Source organism: Copidosoma floridanum, unplaced genomic scaffold (genome assembly GCF_036245765.1).
Source record: "Copidosoma floridanum isolate Cflo_tuat_1 unplaced genomic scaffold, Cflo_Japanese_pri ptg000019l, whole genome shotgun sequence".
In the NCBI taxonomy this organism is placed as follows: Eukaryota; Metazoa; Arthropoda; class Insecta; order Hymenoptera; family Encyrtidae; genus Copidosoma; species Copidosoma floridanum.
This window is the reverse complement of record NW_028321896.1, coordinates 19,065,929-19,086,353: the sequence shown is the minus strand read 5'-3', so window position 1 is coordinate 19,086,353 and position 20,425 is coordinate 19,065,929. Positions and strand designations below refer to the sequence as shown.

The following is a 20,425-nucleotide window of genomic DNA, read 5'->3' as shown; positions in this document are numbered from 1 at the left end:
TACAAAATTTTACCATACCAAGTAATGTTTCTGTAAAACGAGAGAAATAAATACCCTGTGATGTTTAAAAGCAAAAAATTGTTAAGCACGCAGTGTATATACAAGCTCCATGTTGGCTGTAACCCGCGAGCACATAAATTACACTTAAGTTTCAATTGAGCCGGACACCATCGTCTGTACACAGTATTTATATATATAAGCGTCATGGAGCAAAACAAAACAGCAGCAGCGATTTCGATGTTGTCAAACACCTCGCGCTAATCGGCCCCCGTGTTATTTGCCAGACGCGAGATAAAGACGCGAGCCTCGCATAGATAAGTGATATATATACTGTATTTCGCTTGATTTTCACCGCTACAGCCTCGGATAACAAAGGATTTATATCTGCGTATGTATACGTATACATGCGCGTGTTTATTTACTTCTCCTCCTCCTCCTCCTCCTCCTCCTCTACTTGAAACCATTATTATTCCTAAGCTCGAGCTCCTTCGAAACAACAAGATCGTATATTTTATCGCGCGTTAAACTAACGTCCCGGAAAATCAAAACGATTTTCCAAGCGAACGTAAACACAAGACTCGGATATCTCGGCACGAGTAGTGGAAAAAGAAAGAAGAAAAAAAAAATTATAGCTTCCCGAGGGAGAGTTTGTAGTAATATAGTCGTGGTAATACTCGGAAGCGTGTACGGGCCGATTAATTTTTCACGTTGTTTTTTCCGCTTGGGAGATCCACGGGGAGTACTTACAACAGGCTCGGTATGGACAATGACGAGGGAAACAAGACCGAAGCCTTAGCGACGAGGATGGAAAACGACTTTTTATATTTTTAGCTGGCGTCGCGCGAGGGTTCGGAGACACGCGAGAAACGAAAATAAAACCCGTGGGCGACGGAATTGTTTTAATCGGTACGTGTACCTTGTAAAAATTGAGAAAATTCGTGGCGTGACCATTGACCGTTCAGCCGCGCACCCAATTGCGAGAGATTTAGATTCAAATCAAAATTTATTTATGCCAAGGATCAACGATCCGAATGGTAAAAACATAAATTTGCAAACTTACATAAATATACGATATAAAATATATAATTCTGGTAACAATTTACAATATAATAATTGTACTCCTAATATACGATGACCTTATAAAAATTTAGCCAATAGTAAATTTTAAATTACAATGGAAACAATAATACATTAGATAGTGCAATAGTAGAGCTTAGCTGGAGAGAGAGAGAGCGACTACCTAATTACACGAGTTCGGGAAAAGTTCCAGCTGTTTTGGAAAAAAATGGCCATCCCAGGAGACGAAGAGAGGCACGCTTTGTTCGCTCAGGGTAATTATTCAGGACGCAGGGAGCCAAAGTCCTGGAAGTGCGAGATTAGTGGGCGAGTCGACGAGAGAATTTCCACTTGGATCCTCATCGACGATATCTCCGATGTATTATAACATGTATAGAGTTTCGTGACTCGAGATAGAAGAAAAAAAAAAGAGAAGAAGCAAGCCTTAGAAATGTTCAATAGGCATGGATTGGGGGGGGGGGACGATCGATCGGTCGTTCTGCATGTGTGCCGGCGTCGTCGCGTGCAGTCAACGTCCCCGCCGGCGGTTGCGCAACGCGCGAAAATCCACGGCACGATCAACCGATATGCGCCGAGAAAGAAACGAACGGGCTTCGATTATTATCGAGCCTGCGGAGCGCGATTTAATTTTAGAAGCCAAGGCTGAGAGTGCCTTTGTACGCGTGTATATACGGTAAAAATGGTCCCGGCGAAGGCCGATCTGTATACGGACCCAAATCGGCGGTTTCGACCTCCGCGGAACTTTTTCCGAGCACTTTGCCGTCCTTGCCGATCGCTCGGACCGATATCTTACCAATGAACCCTCCCTCGTCCCCAAACAGTTAAATGTATACATGTACACACGATATTTACCGATAGCACGAGAGACGAGTGCTGGAGCACGTACTTCAGAGTGTTGCAGCTAGCAGCCGTCATGGCTCCACTTTGGGATTCGGCAAATCTCCGTGTGCCCGACCGATCTCCACAAGTAGGTACGCTCACAGCGCGCGCTCGCGATCGCGGGAAACTGAACGATCGGCGCACCGAAGCCTCCAGTTTTATCCACCCGCTGCTTTTCAAAAACTCACGCGCACACACGCAGGTTCGTTTAAAAACGCCTTACGCGCGCGGGGCTATTATAAACTCGCCGCTCAAGATCAAGAAACTCGGGCGACCTCGTGGAAGATGCGTCGAGCGCAGCACGGGACAAAGATCACGCGAACCCACCGTCATTTGTAGAGGAGCGGAGCTCTAAATTTATGGCGCGTCGCTGATGTTGGTGCGCTACAATAGTAGCGATACGTATACCAGTCGCCGTTGGATGTGTGCGTATGTGCACAGAAATTAAAATAATTGAGCGATGTTGCTTTGTTAATTGCAGGGATGACGACCGAGGCGCTGGTGGTTTTTTTTTTTTTTTGTTTTGCCAATGTCCTATCGTCTTACACGCGAAACTGCTCGGAACTGGTCTCGAGTAGTTTCGCGGTGAGAATAAGGCACCGAGTCGTTCCCTGAGATTTTGCGCAACGGCACCGGCAAAGAGCTGCGTTTGTCAACCAAGCGATTCCGTGTCGCGTAAGTACGTAAAAATAGCGAGGAAAGAAAGATACCGTCAACGAAACGGCGCCATCGTTTGCAAGTATATACGTGTATGTGTATTAAAAAAAATCGTCATCGCGCGCGCGAACAAGACGTCAAGTTGTCGTTAATCTGGATTATTATTATTACTGCTGCTTTGATGGAACGAAAAAGGGGGGAAAAAAAACTAGACAAATCGTTTCTCGTCTGCGGTGCGCTTTACTTACACGCGAGTGAGAAAAAAAAAATCCTCTTGATCTCAGTTTATTGCCGATTTTTTTTTGTTTTGCGTTTGGTGCAGGTGATTTTATCGGCGATGATGCTTCTTCGCAATTTCATATTTCAGAATGTTGCTTTATGCTTCTACCTGCGAGATCGTGCCCTCGGCACGTATACGAATGATCACGAAATTTTTTTTATCGCATAAGTACGGTGCTAAGAATTTTTCGAGCACGCAACGATGTGTCTTTGGAAAAGATATCCCCCTACCTACGTTCGTTTAACTTTCTATAGCAATGAAAGGACGTGAAAAAACTGTAAAAATTTTTTTCTATCGAATTCGGCGTGATTTTAGATATGGAAATATCTGGAAATTATACGCGTATTAAAATTAAAACGACCCGAGCGCCGATAAAAATATTAAATACTAATTCATATCGGACGATACCGCGAGTCGATATTCAAATTGGCTTTTCTCGATTAGTCACGTGAATCCGGTGATATTCGAAATCTCGAGTATGCGAGAGACCTCCAATGTACGCGTATCTACTTTAAAAAAAATCACCGACTATCAATCGCAAGCCATAAAATTTTTAACGCGGTTACCCGGAGATAATGGCCATCATTGAATTACCGAGTAATATATAAATTAATATTATCCGGTCGCGTTTGCATTGATTACACACGTCTCACGTGGAAATAAAAAGAGAGGAAAAAAAAAAAAAAATGTTCCGGTGCACGTCGTGCAAACAGCGAAGAGTACGATTACCGTGTTCGTAAAGGCGAGCGAGATCGTTTCGAAAGCTTCAAGGGGATCAGGAAGGGATTTTCCGACGAGCACGAAATAATGTGAAATTTGTAAAAAAAAAAAAAAAAAAAAAAAGTGCTCGAGTAAAAACGTGTTGTAGATATGAAATGTACCACTCGTAACCGCGAGAACCCGACCTCGGCCAAGTGGGCGAGAGCTAATTGAATTTTCCACGCCAACCTTAAGGGCGTCTCGAGAAAAATGTTTTTTCTTACAACTCGAGAGGGTTTTGCAATTATTTGTTACTCAGCGTACTAACGACGTAATATATTTTTACAACCACATCGAGATTTGGCTGTATACCTTACGCATCATTCATTCGGCACGAGCGAGACAAAAAGTATTAATTTAATCGGGCGCAATGTTTCTTCTCGCGGATAAAATCGGCGCGCGTATTTGTCGAGATAACGCGGGTCAGTGATTTTTTATTTTCCATCTCCACTGCGCGACATTGCATTTGTGACACGCACGAGACTCTCGTATGGTTATTGATCTATCAACGCGCAGATGAGCGCCGATGCGAGATTCATCGGCCCGTTGACGTACATCGCACCCTTTTCGTCGTAGAAAGTACGCGAACGAACAACTTATTGAACAGCAGCAAGAAATACAAAGAAGAAAAAAAAAAGAGAGTAAGAAATTGCCCATAAGGCACCAATTGCAGTCAATAAGGAGAGATGCATGACCACGAGGGATGTACCGCTGTAATTTTACTGCCCGGGGAAGGAGCGCAAGAAAATTCACCCAATCGACATCGTTTAGGCGGAACGAGCCGCTGAACTTTCTCTCAACAGTGAGTACATTAACACTTAACAGTGAAAGATAAGCCGTAAGTGCAATTTAATTGTTTTTTAACGCAACGCGACACGTGCCCCACCGGTAATTTTGATAAAGATAAGAGGAAATAAAAAGTACAAGAAAAAAAAAAAAAAAAAAAAAAATCGAGGAATGAAGTACGAATATTCTTGTTTGCGCGTTATCGTCTTCGGTAGCTGCCTTCTGAATAATTCACGGCGACTCGCTTGTACTACGTAATGCAACCAGACAGGCCTGTAGGTGCGTGAGTCGCGCGAGATTTACAAAAACATGAGCTGACGGCTTGACGTACGTGTACCACCCGTATACATGTTTTTTTTTCTTTTTAGAAAAAAAAGGTTTGGAAATAACGAGACGTGCGAGCTGTTTCGTGCTTTTAAAAAAATTAAAGACATCTCGTATTTCGCACTTTGAATGAAACAAATTTTGTAGCGTAGGTAGCCAGAAAAACTTCATGCCCAAATGTATGGAAACTCGAAACGATGAAAATTGTAAACGTAATCGAACCAACCGATGTACTTTTTTTTTCTTTTACGTACGTAAAGCATAGATCAATGATTTACTATTTTTCTACATCATTATACATTATCGTCTATCTTTACTTATTTATTATTATTATTATTTTTTTTTTACAGTGCTCATGAAGAGCACTATTTTTGGATTTCCACGAGCTCCTCCGTATTATTTTTGGGAAAAAAAAAAAGAAAAACATTCTTAATGAGATGACCTAATACCGATTATCCGCTTTAGTCTAATTAATGGTATTTCCAAACTTCTGCACCTCATTACCGCTCAAGTGACAAGCGACTCGGCGAAATAAAACTCTCTTTCTCTCGACAGATCGAAACCTTCGAAATTAAACGCACCAGCCACACAACCCACCCCACCTCTGTATACACGAGTGCGTGCTCATCTCGTTGCGCAACGACGCACATCCACTCCGCCTATACCCATACGCTCCAGTATACAGCCGCGAAAACAGAGCAAAAAAAAAAAAAAAAAAAAAACAAACGCCCGCTTCCACAAAGTGTGTATAACCATATATACCTTCGACTTTTGCTTGACGAACTTGGTGATCCTCGCAAAGGGATTGGGCACCTTTGGCCTCGGCATTTTGCCCGTCGAGGCTGCGCTAGGCACCGCCGCGGACGCCGTGGTTGGATCGCTCGGTCTCTTCCTCTGCTCCGTAGCTGACGGCTCTTATGCCCGATCGACCGAGTCAAATGCGGATCCAGCGATCGCGCAACGAAAACGGGCTCGATCAATTCACGTGCACCGAGCGCGCGTCAACCTCGTTTCTCTCCCCAACGACGCTCTTCGATCGACCGGCTTCTCTTTTGTTACGTGTATACACACACACCCACACTATTTCGCTCGGCGAGGCCTGTGCTGGTGGTGTTGAACCTTTCTAGAACGCCGGCCCAGAAACGCTACACTTCCCTCGGCGAAAATACTGCACAACAACGACCAATACTTGCACCCTTTGTCTCTCTTTCCCTTGTTTTATTTATTTTTTTTTTTTTTTTTCCCTGTATACCAAAGTTCACACGAGAGAGAAAAGAAAAAAAGAGAAAAATCACTCCCCTCGTCTCGGAGGACAATTACTTGTTAGCGAGTACTCGCTAATCGCGGCCTAGTCGGACAAGCAACACGCAAATATTTACAATAAATCGGAGCAATGACAGCCAAGTGTATACAAAGCGTGCGCGCGGGAGCAGACGACCCGTTCGGCCAGTGGTCAGAGTAGGCACTGAACTTGCGCGGCTCGCCGGAGGTATTGATATAGAGAAGCGCGTGAAGTGTGCTATGACGCTAGTATACGCGGACTGGCTGGCGGTTTCGCTCTTGTTCGACCTCCGAGCCGGTGCACCGTATACCTACTGTGGCTCTCGTCGGTGATGGTTCTTCGAGGAAAGAAAGCGTCAAGACTGAAGTAAGTATTATTATTCCCTGGTGGTGATGCTGATGGGCGCGCAGCTACCGTCGCGCAGCACGTGCTGTCCCACTCTCTCTCTCTCTCTCTCTCTAATCTTGTTTCCGATGATGTGCGGAGATTTTTCTTGAGAAATTGTTTGATCGCGGCTCTGGAGGCTTTCGCTTTATATTCCCATTATTTCTTGGTATAAATATGTACACACGAGCACGGTTTCGTGCGCAAATACGAGCGTTAAATTAAAATACAATGCATCGGTTCGCGTGTAATGATGATACCCTTTTGATTTTTTTTTTTTTTTGCATTTTTTAAATTTTTTTTATTTCACCGCATCTACTTCTATACTCATTATACAAACGCGAGAGAAATGTCTTTCCGATCCCAATGACATAATGTTCCGCGATTACGCTTTGATCTTTAAGAAAAAGAAAAAGCTCGAGACCGCGTGTTTGCGCGCGGTGATTTAAAAATAACAAGTTGTATGCTTTTCTCTCTCGCAGGGGCTCAATGTTAAGCAAATGTCGTACGTTTCCAAATACGCGCATTTTCATCGAGCATAAGATAAAACGATGTAAGCGCCATTTATATGTATAGACCGGACTCAATCAGTGATGAACCGGAAAAAATTACGAGCGCCCGATTTTTTTGTTCCTTCATGTTCAGAGTGTAGTATTCTGTACCTGCGAGTTCATCTTGCCACCCGAGAATGCGGTCAGGTATTGTTTAGACAGTTTTTTTTATAAAAAAATTTTCTTAAAGTTCTTTTTGTTATTTCAAAAAAATATTTTTTTAAAGACTTTTTCGTACATTTGGTACAAATAACTATTAATAGGAGAAACGAAGAAGTTTACGGTTTTCAAAGAAAAAATAAGCGTTTGGCACGAACCGATGAACGACCTACCGAGGAGCTCTGGTAAAGTAACGAAACGCAAATAAGTTGGGAAAGCGCTTAAAAAGAAAAAAAAAAAAAAAAAAAAAAAACTCAATAAAAAAAGTATATATTTTCAAACGAACGCACAATGCGTCGAAAGACTACTGTCGCGCGTACGTAATGCGAGCCAATGGCAAAATTGTCGTTGATGGTTGCATTTGCATTTTTTTTTCTTCCACGCTCGATCTGCTGATTCAATAGTTACGATTGTTACGCCGCCCGAGCGTATTCCGAATTAATTGTGAGATAATACGTGTGTAGTGGATAAAAAAAATATTTCGCGATCAACGACAAATAAACAAGAGACACGTGTAATTTTTTTTTCTAAAGTTATAAGTTATGCAAAGTGGTGTGTATTTTCAAAACCGCGTTCTCGTTATTTTCACTCGAGACGTACATTTGATTGCGTTTTCATTTCAACGAGTCACTTAATTTGCACAGAAAAAAAAAACCAGTTTAGCCATCACGTCGATAGCGTTAAATTCGTGTTTTTCATGCAAACCAGCCTCTCCGGCATCGTGAAGATTCCTCGCGGGTAAGTACCAGAAAAAAATTACGATGTGTTTGAAAATGAATAGCAGCACAGCGACGTTTATAAGGGATATACTCATAAGTACATAAAAACCTCGCTATGGCCAGGACTTGTTGTCGCGCACGTTGTATTTTTTTCGTACTCGACGCTTATCTAATCTCGGCACTTGGATAAAAGCGGTTAAAATCAATACACTCGAACCAAAGAGATCAGCGATATTTTTAACCAAAATTCATCACGCTTGCGCATATGCCTATAACTAATGTTTTTAATTGCAATGAGCAATCATTTGTAAAAAAGAAAAAAAAAAAAAAAAAAAAAAAAATTACTCGAGTAGCGCTCGTACAACGATAATTATATGTAGATTATTTAAATGTGTAACGAGTGCAGCTTTTACTTTTATTCAAAGCAATGAGCCCCCACGGCTGAGTCTTTTTTCCTTGTACTCCGCCAATCTATACATCTGAATCAATATAGAGCTTCAATTAAGACAAGGCTCGGTTTTTCGGGGAACGCGTAATAATTATCTTTAACTTTTTCTTTCTTCTTTTCTTTTATTTTCTTTTTTTTTTTTTTTTTCACATAATCAAATAGACAGGTGAAGATAGATGATATTTTCAATAAAACGTGCAGTTAAAAAATAATAGAATGAATCTATATCGTTGGTTCGACTCGTATAAAAAGTATATAGGTACGCTTTAGAAGTGCTCCCGACGTCACGGCATCAGCTCATAGCTATACACAACAAAGTGGGACAAAGGAGTCGTGATATTAATGCGAACGTTTATAATGTGTGGTAAGGTATAGGACAATTATTCCTCCCCACCGTCACACGAGCGACACGAGTTAAGGTAACAACAAGCTTCAAACAATTATCTCGTTGGACGTTTTTATCTCGCTACACGTGACACCATCTCTAAAGAGCGTAATGGCAATCAAAAAAAAAAAAAAAAAAAAACTCTTATCTCAAAACAATGTAATTGAGAGTTTTAAACGAGTAAACAAAAGAAAATAATATGGGGAAGGCGTCGCGGTCTTCATTTTCCCGCGGAGACAGTGCGTCGTCTTTGCGCGAAAATTTATTCGCACGAGCGCGCATCTGCACACGGATGACTCACCGCCAACATTATAAGGAGTGTATAATTAACCGCAGATGTTATTCGCTCGAATGGGAATGACTCTCGTGGAAATTTATGCGATTCTTTCCATTTTTGGCGTTTTCGGGAGCAAGTCGCGATTTATGGTCGATTTAATTTTAGGGATCGGTAACACGTGTACGTATGAAACTACCGATGCTTTGTCTGATTTACACTCAAGGAGGCTCTCGGTCGTACGGAAAAAAAATTTTTTGCACCACCTAAAATTGCAATTTTAATGGATATGGTATATATAACAAAATATCACAAAATCAATGAATCAAAGTAATTTATGACAGGTCAACCAGACAAACAGAACACTGGCTTTGAGACATTAGATCAGTGTTTTTCGTAATGATTTCAAGAAAATGATACTACCTCAAGCCCCTGAGCAAGTGAATTCCATTGTGTTTGAGTGGCCATTAACTTAATATCTGTTGTTCTAAAATTAGGTATTTTTTAATGAAACTGATGTAATAATTACCAACACCTAGTCAAGTGCGAGTTATTGTCACAGCACTAAAAAAAACTACCGGTATTTTGTGTGGATGAAGAAAAGTTTTCAGAACAGTAACCGCTGTAACGATGAAAATTATAAAAACATGCTGAGAAATTCATCGAATTAATATCAACGGTGCCGGAACAGTAACTCTTGTTTCTCATGTTTCTCGGTGAAAAACTACGGTAGCCACGGTCATGTAGAAAAAAAAAAAAAAAAAAAAATGTAGAAAAACCATCTCTCCAGCAACAATAATGATAACAAACGAATCTCGCGAATCTACTTGTAATTGTTAACGCAAAAGAATTTATCGCGATTATGCGTCCACATGCACCGTATATACATATACATGGATATGACAAAAGATGAAAAGTCGAGCGAGCAAACAAGCAAAATCTCGGAGAGCAATTAAAGACGCCGCTAATTGCACACGTATATATTCACATAATAACTTCGAGTGCTCGTACTGCTCGTTGTTGCGATTGCAAGTATATACATGTAAGTACCTACAGTAGCCGGAGTGATCGTTTCATGCAAATACACAGCGGGTCGTCAAGCTTATCTGGCCGATAAAATCTGCGACTTGTTATTCAGACGAAGACGATAAACTGATACTCGCTGAGAGCGCGTATTATATGTATTATAGCTTTTCGCGTTATTGCGACACACAATGTGCACGTATGCGCTGGGCATCAAATTGTCAAAAGAGTTTATTGTCAAATTTTTTTTTTTTTAATTTCAGTTCTACCAAAGCCTCTCTCTCTCTCTCTCAAAAGCACGTCGGTAGTGATTTCTCAATACCCAAAGTTAAAGCCTAAACAAATAGTATAGCGGGTTTTGTTTGCAAAGAGATTTTCGTACTTTTTCTTTTCCCCTCGCACCATAGCTTTCGGTCTAAAAAGGTACTGCCAAAAAAGGCCAACCATAATAATATACAGTCAGTCAGCGCAAAAATTTCTCAAGTACATTATTAAAAAGAAATAAATAGAAACGCAATATATGAATAGTATGAAAAATCCCAAGTAAGTATAGTATTACGTCGTACAATGGGCGCAAGAAGCGCGCGTATAGACTATATTATGTATTTTCGAGTCGGGCGCCAAAAGAGCGACGCCAAAAAGCTCGGGGTGGCAGTGAAAATCTCCCCAAGAATCCATCCTCGTGAGCTCGCTCGTTGCTACACGAGCATGTGAGTTATACAAAGAAACAGAGGCAAAGCCCAAACATATAATACTTATTATGCACTGCAATTTCGAGAAACTGAAACTTAAGGGGGAAGGGTGTGCACCGCCGGATGATTGAGGCTACTGCATGACTCACCTATTGACGTACCACTTGGAAAATTCGGTGACGGTTTCCACGATTTTTTATGCCTATACGTATACTAGTTTTTGGTGTGCCGGGTAACCATCTATTTTTAGAGGTATCAATAAAGAAAGTGTACACATACCTCGTGAGGTTAGTACGCTATAATTAAAAATAATAATAATAATAACAATAATAATTTGTACAGGTACATAATTACCTTTCGGTGTAACCTTTGTTATAATGAGCGCTTAACGAGGTTTTGTTTTTTTTTGTTTTGTTTCGGAATGAATGCGTCGTTCCCAATTTACCATTTTAATAATCGCCGCGTGTAAAAGTAGAGATAAGATTTCGAAGATTATCCGAAACTTCCTAAACACATTAACAAACAGTTATCCATACAAAATCACGCACTCCTCCTTTTATTTCTACGTGCGAGAAATAAAACTCTACAATAGGAGTGCAAGTAGCTACAAGTACAGTATAGGTATACAATATATAATATATAATATTATACATTAGTGCAAAAGGTATATGATGGGTTTCACGTGCCACTGGATTATAATACAACGAGACGTTGACCCAAGTCCTCGTGTACTTAACACTCGCACGAGTGTCGTAAAGGTAAATATACAGCCGACAACGTGCTCCTGTCGACGATATTCCGCATTACGTTGCACGTGATTAAGTATACGACCTGATTATACATGAGAGAAAACTTGTGTTCCTCCACGTATATAAGTATAGAAAGTTTATGGGATCCGAGAGGTGCACGAGGCACACGTGACGACTCCGTTCGGTAAGAGCGCACGTGTACTTTAAAACACGTTCAGGTGCAGATGAAAACTTTTTTTTTTTTTTTTTTTTTTTTTCGGAGGTACAGTCAAAGTCGAGCCATCGACGTTGTTATTGAGTTTTCGGGTGTGGTTTCATAACACGCGTACATGTAATTAGCGAGCGCGCGTAAATTGCGCTTGGTCGGTCATCGTAGCGTCGAGTTTTCGCCAGAATGTATTTTTGGTCGAATCGATCCGCCACTTTGTGCTGTTTTACACACACACACACAAGTTATATAGTAATTGTTGTCTGATCATATAGCGTATATGTTGTGCGCAAGGTCATGCATTGTGTATATACACACACACACGCGCGATTCGCGAGGGATTTGTGCACGTGAAATAAATAATCATAGGAGGACGTGAGGTAACAACGAAATTGGCACACATTTATCTTTGGTGAAAAAAAAAAAAAAAAAAAGATAATCCGGGGGGGGGGGGCGTGAGTGAGAGCACACTACAAAAATATATTGACACATCGAAACAGTTAGAGAGCATATTGTAATGTATAGCTTTGGTTGTTGTTGTTGTTGTTGTTGTTGTTGTATGTATATACTGTTATTATTGTAATTGTTTGGTTGGTGGGTATGGTTGTTTGGTCAAGTTGTGACGTGGCCGAGCGGCCGTATACCTCGGGATCCTGGATCTGTAGCTCAGAGTCGCCGGACGTGCTCGAGGTCTTCAAGATGCTGTACAGCTTTACGTACGGGGCCTTGATAAGCTGCGTGATCAACCAAAAGGCCGTTCGGTAACACATACGTTTAAACAACCCACACGGGATCATTGCATCCCGATGTCAAAAGGTCTTTTTTTTTTTTTTTTTTTTCTCTATTTCTTATCCTAAAGCTATTATTTACTCTCGAGTACTATTATTGTCGGTGAGGCAGTATATTTCACCAGAGTAAGTTGTATACGGTGTTGTTGAACTATAACACCGGCGATTAATAACGAGTCCAATTTGCTTCGTTGACGAGATTGGTTGATGTATTGTTCGTTGCATGGGAGTGGCGGCATTTCTCGCGTCCCAACGAAATATGAAAAAGCTCGATCGACGAGAACAGCAGGCGATCGAGACGTTCGATCGAACAAGTATTCGTCGCGACAAGCCACACCGAAAATAATTCCCCCACAAGCGATACACATTTCGTCGGGATTCGGACAAACATTTTGTTGGCAGTGCCACCGTTGCGGCATTCCAAGTATGATATACGTACGGGACGCGAAATTATTTCCGAGAAAGAAACAAGCGCGATATCGATACGACGCCTCGTAAGGGGCTAACCCGAGGAAAACACCGGGCGCCCGCCAAGTCCTATTTTAAGCACGACTTCCGAGACGAGCTTTGCTTCGGAGGTGGGATTTGTATTTTTCCTTCATACTCGCTCCAACGTTTGATACCTCGAAAACGATTCTCGGGGAAAAACAGAGAGATGAAGTTTTTGAAAAACCGCAGATTTGACTTATCTCCGTTCCGAGAAGTCGATCAACCCTCTCATTGGGTCTCGATGGGTAACGTCGATCGCTGCACTATAGCGGCGACCGGTCGCCGGGAGGTATATATACCCCCGGGGATGTATTGACGCAATAATCGAAAAAAAAAAAAAAAAAAAAAAAAAAAAAATTGAAGCAAACGTACCTCCCAGGACTCGCGCGTTAGCTCGGCGGCCATCTCGCCGGGCTTGCTCTCGGTGTCCTTGCCGTCCTCGGCACACACCTCGTTAGCCTCCCGGGGCGTCAGTTCCGGCGACAGGTCGGTGTCCGTGTCCGACAGTATGTACCCTCGCTCCCGCCACATGTCCTCGTCCAGCTCGCCGTACAACGTAGGCACCCATGCGTGGATGAACCTGTACAGGTCGTCCACCCTGAGGACAACAAAAAAAAAAAAGAAAAAAAATCATCTTTAGACACGTATATAGGGTATACTTGGCATTGTCTCGGGGGGTGATTTTTTTTTTTATTTTACGTGCAAGGCACTTGTGTATACATATAAAAAAAAGTGAGTTATGCACTCGTTGAGTTGTATGTATCTTTGAAGTTTACGTAACGAAGGTATAGCGATAAACAAAGACTTTGCTGGTCATTGGGTATTATTATTATTGTTTCCCCACGCCGATACGGTTCCACATTTAAAAACCACTCTCATCCCGTGCGAGATGCATGTTTCCGCAGTAGCGTCATTATCTTAATTGGAAAATGATGGATTATTTTATTAACTCCGCGTTTGGTGTGTGTATATAGGTGGTACCCCTTGCCTGCCAAGTCATCGTACGAAAATAAAACGCGTTTTCGTGCGGCATACAATAAAATCTCGTTCGGATAGCCCGGATTGTGTTTTCATTGGATAATGTACAATCCACATGGACGCCTACGAGACATGTAGAATGAAAAAAAAACATTACATCACGAAGTAGACCACGGAGATAACGAGTTATCTTTGGGTGTACTCACCTATTCTATCTCTGTAATTGTCGCTACAAATATATACAAGTATAGGAAAAAAAAAAAAAAATGATGGACCGATCAACGATTTACCTCTGCGCGACGAAAGGTAGGGCTCGCCTGGCAAAGTCAGCTACGCCGGGAGCGTAATAGTTGACGAATTGCGCCATCGCCGCGGGTATTACGTTCATTACTAAAATTAGCCGATACTTCTTCTCCTCGACTCGCGGTTATTGCCACGATATGTATATACATATAATCCTGTATATATATATATATATATTGGTCTTTTGGGTGTGTAGCGTCACAACGACGATGACGCGCGCCTCTCCTCCGTTTTTATACGTTTTTTTTTTTTTTTTTTTTTTTTTTTATCGTCAAGCGCGACTTTTGGTATCGTTACATGGAAAAAGTAAACGGTTCATGCAACTCGATACGTATACACACGGAGAAAAGATATCCCAAAACACGTAAAACAGATGCGACAATAACATCGGATGCGGGTTATCGGTAATTGGCACCAATAGATTTTTTTTTTTTTTTTTTTTTTTATCTCTCAGCGCGATCGGTTCACGAAATAGGTGTCGGTATGTATCATAACGTGGACCGGGTCCAAGCCGTTGGCTTCCTCTCTCGGACTCCACGAGCGACGCGATGTGGCGTATATACACACTTTGGTCGTCGAAAAAAAACGAAAAAAAAAACAACAAACCGGTAGTTACTTTTGGTAATACGATAAACCGCGCGTATATCACGCGCGCGTCAGATACGGGAGACAAGACAGCTCGTGGGCGGTCGACAACTGGCGCAACGATACGCGCGCGAGTATAGCCGACGGGCGGTTATCGTGTACCTATATATTGTCGCCGAGTCACGAGGGAAAATTATTATTGCCTTTGACGGTAAAAAAGACGCGGTAGCGCGTTCCCGCCGTAACGTGTCGTCACCACTTTTAGTTTCGAGACAGCTTATATCTTGGCTTTTTGGTTGTTGCATCACGCTACTCGGGATGCTCGACAGCTTCCCCCGGGAGAGAAATGAACACAAGAATACCCGAGGCGTATATTTTTTATGAAAAGCGTCTTTTATCGCGAGGTCTATTAATAAGTTGTTTGTTCTCCGACTTGGGTACGCGATGACGCGGCGACCGGCGCATTTTTTGGCACCGGCGCCGACAGATTTGTTTGATTATTGTTAATGTCGCGTTTCGCTCGCTCTCGGCTTGAAAAATACCACGGGCGATCAAGAGATATTATATACGCGCGTCAGAGAAGGAAAAAAAAAAAAAAAAAACACGTGTACATTAATTTCGTGGTCCAGTACCTGTTGCGCGGTATGCTGAACCAGTACTCCGGGCGAATTTTCTTTTTGCCGTAACTCATGATCGGAGTCGTCCACGGGATCTTCTTGTCCTTGGGCCTACCAGTTCGCAGCCTTAGGTACAATGGCGGATCTTCGCAGGAACGCGCAGGCCTCGGTATTAATTCTGCGGCAGAGTTAAACAAAATTGCGTCAGTATGGCGAAGACATTTGATACCCACGGTGCAATATATGTATATACTTATCGCTAATATATATATAAATACACACAACTTCCACTTTAAACATATTATTATTATTGTTATTGCAACCAGATGTTTTCCTGCGAATTTTCGTTCATTAACTTTGTTGTACGGTGCATTTGCCACTACTTTGCTGGCAGAGAAAACATCTTTTATCTCTGGTACAATCGTACATTCAACATAAAATAATATTAATATTACAAGCAATTTAAGTCAATGATGCACAATATGCTATAAATATTAATTTCTACATTTTGAATTCTTTTTTTTTTTTTTCTATTGATTTCTATCGACAAACATTTTCAAGTAGTGTAATGCCGTATACAGATAACTGCAGATCTCACAGTTGAGCTATGTATATAACGATGATAAATAAAGGTTGTACCAAACTAAAGTTCAGCAAATTAAATAACATGTGAAATCAGTGACGAGTACAAAAGCGAGTAACTCTAATAAATATGACAACTGTAATATATGCAGGCAAAAGAGAGAGGCAGTCGATCAACAAACTGTTTCCTCTTTGTTGTAAATAAAAAAAAAAAAAAAAATTTAAATTTATTTGTATTGACAAGCAAGATTCATTGCACTTTAGTAAATAAATTAAATAATTTTATCTGTTTCAACTATCACATGGTAGAACATATTCACTGTGTTGGAGTGATGAATTACATGAGATGGGAAGAGCATGGCATTGATTGTGATGCAATTTATGTGTGTGATATCATATCAAGTGATTGATTGTGAAAAATAAATGAACGATTCATCGTTGACATACTACATATAGTTGTTAGTTGGTAAACTAAGAAAATTGAAAAGAAAAAAAAAATCTTCCTTCAAATAAATCATAAAGGAACTACACATTTGGCGCTCAATAGCTCGGCTACGTGATTGGCATAAAAAAAAAAAAAAAAAAAAATTTATAGAAAGGAAATTATAAAAAAAAAGCTTCATGAAAACAAGCATTTTTTGTACAATGCACATAATATTATATATCATATGACAAACTTAAAAATTGTGAAAATGTTAATTACATTATGAACCTACCGAGACCTTCGAGTTCGGGAAAATTGGGTGCTAGGACCAACAAAAAGCATACATGATAATTACGCGCACTTTGAACAAGTCGACAATGAATGTTTTTATACATTGGCGCATTATGAACTCGGCTGTTAGTTCCGTATATTTAAAATGCCGAAGGATCGATGTACGCGACTGATCGATTTATACATTAATCGGATTTTGACTTGATGGTATGGATTTTTGATCATGAGTGACCACCATGCCTTTCGTTTTTGTCTCTGATCACAAAAATGTCGCATGAAATGAAAGTGAAACATTACTTTCCAAACTGGCCAGCAGATTTCATAATCCAAAAAAAATGTTCATCGTTGCATTTTATTCTGAAGCTTCAGATAAAACTGACAACGATGAGAAACGTGGTGTCTGTGCGTGTATCAATGACAGATTGATGTTCCAAGAAAATATTGGAAAACACATCAGCACGACGTTGTTATTTTCGGATTGGCGATCAATTGCCGACAAATGACTTGATGAGCGAAAAATTTCCATCCACGCACAGTTCTCTAAGCAATCTATAACAGCGGTACGAGCCAAAAAGTATTGTTTTCACAAAAAATATTTACACACTCGTACAGCAAAAAAAAAAAAAAAAAAAAAAAAATGATTTCTCTGCAGCTACATAAACAAATTTTGCTTGTCTCCGAGTCGCAAAAAATACAAAAATCCGCCTCATAAAGAGAACGATGGAGTCGATACTTACTATCGAAGCTGACAAAAAGTTCGGGCATATCATCAACTGAGACCATGCTGCGGTAATCCAATCGTGGCGGTGCTGTGGACGTTTTGCTACCCCGGCTACTGTCGACGCTACTGCTCCCCGAGGAGGTAAGGGGCTGCTGCCTGATAAACGTACCAACGGAAGAACGTCTGGAAAAACATGTGGAATTTTAGCATGAACACTGTTAATTGTTGCACATACATTAACGATTGCCATTCAAAGTACGAGGATGATTGTCTTTACATAAAGTATATACTTTTGTATAAACCTCGTGAATTTGAAAACGGCACTGTATAATTTGGATGTGACACTCATGAGGACAAGAAGAATTTTAAACGTTTAATGGTGTAAAACGACAGCTAAGGTAACAAAAAGTGTCTTATGTTGCGTAATAAGCTTCATTGTAATGTTTTGTTTATATAGCGCAGGCAGAGCAAGCTGTATGATCGATTTACACATTGATAATTTATAATGGTCATGCTGTTGCTGTTGTATATGTTATGTATATTAACATTATACGCAAGTGGCATTGAACGGATAATGTATTTCTTGGTCAAGTTTTTACTCTGTTTTATATCATTTGGTTGATGTGGATACACGAGCTCTTTGGTTAACGATGAGTTTTATTGATAACGTGTAGAGAGGTTCGTTTTAGCGTTAGTTTGATGTAATATGAAACAAATTTTAGCAGGACTGTCTCGACTGACATGTACTCTGGACTCTTTGACTACTATACTATGGATGTTAACGCTGAGACATTTAGATATGTGATAATGCAACATCAAACGTACGGTACAGTTAGACTATCGGAGATTTCTACAAGTCATATATAGTATATCATTGAATTTGAATCTATAAAATGATCCTGCTTAAAAAATAAAAAAATTTTCCTCATCAGACAGAAATAGAGTTTACAATGCATAATGCAATTGTTTGAACAGGGTTCAAGGAATTTCTTAAGCAGGACACACAATATGTCTTTATCGTGTATTACAGTGGGTGTAATAAAACTACGTAATACGGTAACAGATAATAACAGCCAATACAATGTCGGAGACGTGACATGGAGATAGTTGAGAGATAACAGATGTATGGATAAAGAACACTTGTATGTGTACAATATTATATTTAAGGAGAGAGACATCAGCAAGAGATAGAGAGAGAGAGAGTTGTTTGTTTTATCAAGGATGCGCGAGGAGACGGAGTCGAGACTCACCCCATGAAACCAACCGGACCTGGTGAGAACACAGGATTGCTCGAGTCCTGCGATAAAGAGGAGGCGGTGAGCGGAGGGGTGCCTCCAACTCGACCGCCACTCTCTTCACTCGGAGTCTTAGCGAACAGGCCGGAACTAAAGTCACTCACCAAGTTGATGGGCGAGCTTTTTTTGTTAGTCAAGTTACAAAGCAAGCGCACGCCACCACCAGATCACATATTATTAGTAGTTGTAACAGGGGGTACGGATAATTTCTCATGTCATTTCTTTTTCATTTGGTACTTTACGTAACAATTTTTTTCCTCTTTTTTTTCATTTTTTAAAATTAATAATTACCTCTTGAACTACGGAACATATGCTATGATACAATTTAATTGAGAAAAAAAAGCAAAGCTCTGGTCTTAGGCATGATCATCAGCGAAAGAGCTAATTTTGATTTTGTTAAGCTGCAAAGCGAAATTGAATTTTTTTTTTTATTGCGGCGGCTTTTTTCAATTTTTCAATACAATAATACACACGTTTATTATTTTATCGAATCATATATATATGCGAGTGAACGCGCTTTACGTGATTCATGCTCTAGAAAATTGATTATTAATATCGACTACTTGTACGAGTGCTGCCAAAAATTGAATTTTTTTTTTTTCAAATGTAAAATTCAGCAAAACTATGTTAAAAAATATTACTTTCATTGTATAAAAATTATTGACAATCGAGAAAAAGAAATCAAAGCTGAACCCTAAGGGGAGGGAGAAGGAAAGACTTACCTGGAGAAAACTTTACTAAAAACGGAAGAATGATGACTGTCGGCACTGTTGGGAAGGCTGGACATTTTGTCCGACGGAGCTTTACCGCTGTCTTCATCTTTGGACTCGCCCGTCAAACCTTCCATCCACGACAACGGATAGGAGAGTCGTTTGAGCATCTAAAAGTTCAACGCACGCAGATTCAGTATGCATGTTTTAGTATTTTTCAAGTGTAAAGTACTACTGCTTTTATCTACAGTGGCCTACTTTGTTTTTACGAGTCTCCTGCTTATCCTCTTCCTTGTGCTCCTCTTCTTTCTCCTGTTCTTCATTGTTGCTGTCGAGGCTGAAAGAAACCGAGCTCGCCTTTTTCCGACCGTTCATGGCGGCCTCGGCTTCTAACGTGTTCGTTGTCACGTTTGTCGGTGCGATGGTTATCGGAGGCACCCAATCTGAGGACAAAACTATATCGGCGTCGGAATAAACTTTCTTCGCTACTATCGGCTGCACTACTGGAAGCGGAGGATTGGGATCGCGAATGTCGATACCTGAATCGTGACAGGATTGTTTGACTAGAGAACCTTCCACATCTTCGGGAATTGCATTTGATTTCGAGGATTCGGCCTGAAAAACCAAACGAAAAAGAAAAATCAATCAACAACACTCGTAAATATTGTGGTTTATGGTTGATTACACCAAGTACACGTACTTTATCCGAATTCAAGGAATCCTGCTGCTCATCATCCTGGGAAAACGAACATCTATCTTTGCTAGGAACTGCCCAGTGATGATCGAGCATAGAACGCCTGCGCTCTTCGAGGGTCCTGCTCGCCTGTCCCATGCCAGTATCTTCTTTGGTCATTTCTTTATCGTCTTTGTCCTCTTTATCTTTGGTCGGAGCTTCTTCCTACAATAACAAATTAATCACACCTGTCACTTGCACATCAAATTTTCATCCTACTTTCAAAAAGCAAAAAAATTTAACCAAGCTAATACTCTAAACTAGTTTTCTCGA

At 40.7% G+C, this 20,425-nt stretch overlaps 1 protein-coding gene across 14 annotated transcripts in view; it reads right to left on the bottom strand.

Annotated features, from left to right (window-relative positions):
• The window catches only part of mtd (TLD domain-containing protein mustard), a 141,439-nt gene that overhangs the window by 10,247 nt on the left and 110,767 nt on the right, over positions 1-20,425 (bottom strand). For 5 of the 14 annotated variants that reach the window (XM_089593468.1, XM_089593470.1, XM_014361720.3 and 2 more), the window contains 8 exons: positions 20,120-20,317; positions 19,678-20,034; positions 19,432-19,589; positions 18,665-18,829; positions 17,431-17,597; positions 15,412-15,574; positions 13,286-13,511; positions 12,281-12,370 (listed from right to left, as the gene is read on the bottom strand). The exons of 1 other annotated variant lie outside the window; for it this stretch is intronic. In XM_089593468.1, the coding sequence (XP_089449594.1) occupies positions 12,281-12,370; positions 13,286-13,511; positions 15,412-15,574; positions 17,431-17,597; positions 18,665-18,829; positions 19,432-19,589; positions 19,678-20,034; positions 20,120-20,317 (1,524 nt within the window). Of the gene's footprint in view, positions 1-1,929; positions 1,948-5,524; positions 6,335-12,280; positions 12,371-13,285; positions 13,512-15,411; positions 15,575-17,430; positions 17,598-18,664; positions 18,830-19,431; positions 19,590-19,677; positions 20,035-20,119; positions 20,318-20,425 lie in introns of those variants that run through there. 8 more of the 14 variants (XM_089593463.1, XM_089593465.1, XM_089593464.1 and 5 more) reach the window with 8 other exon arrangements.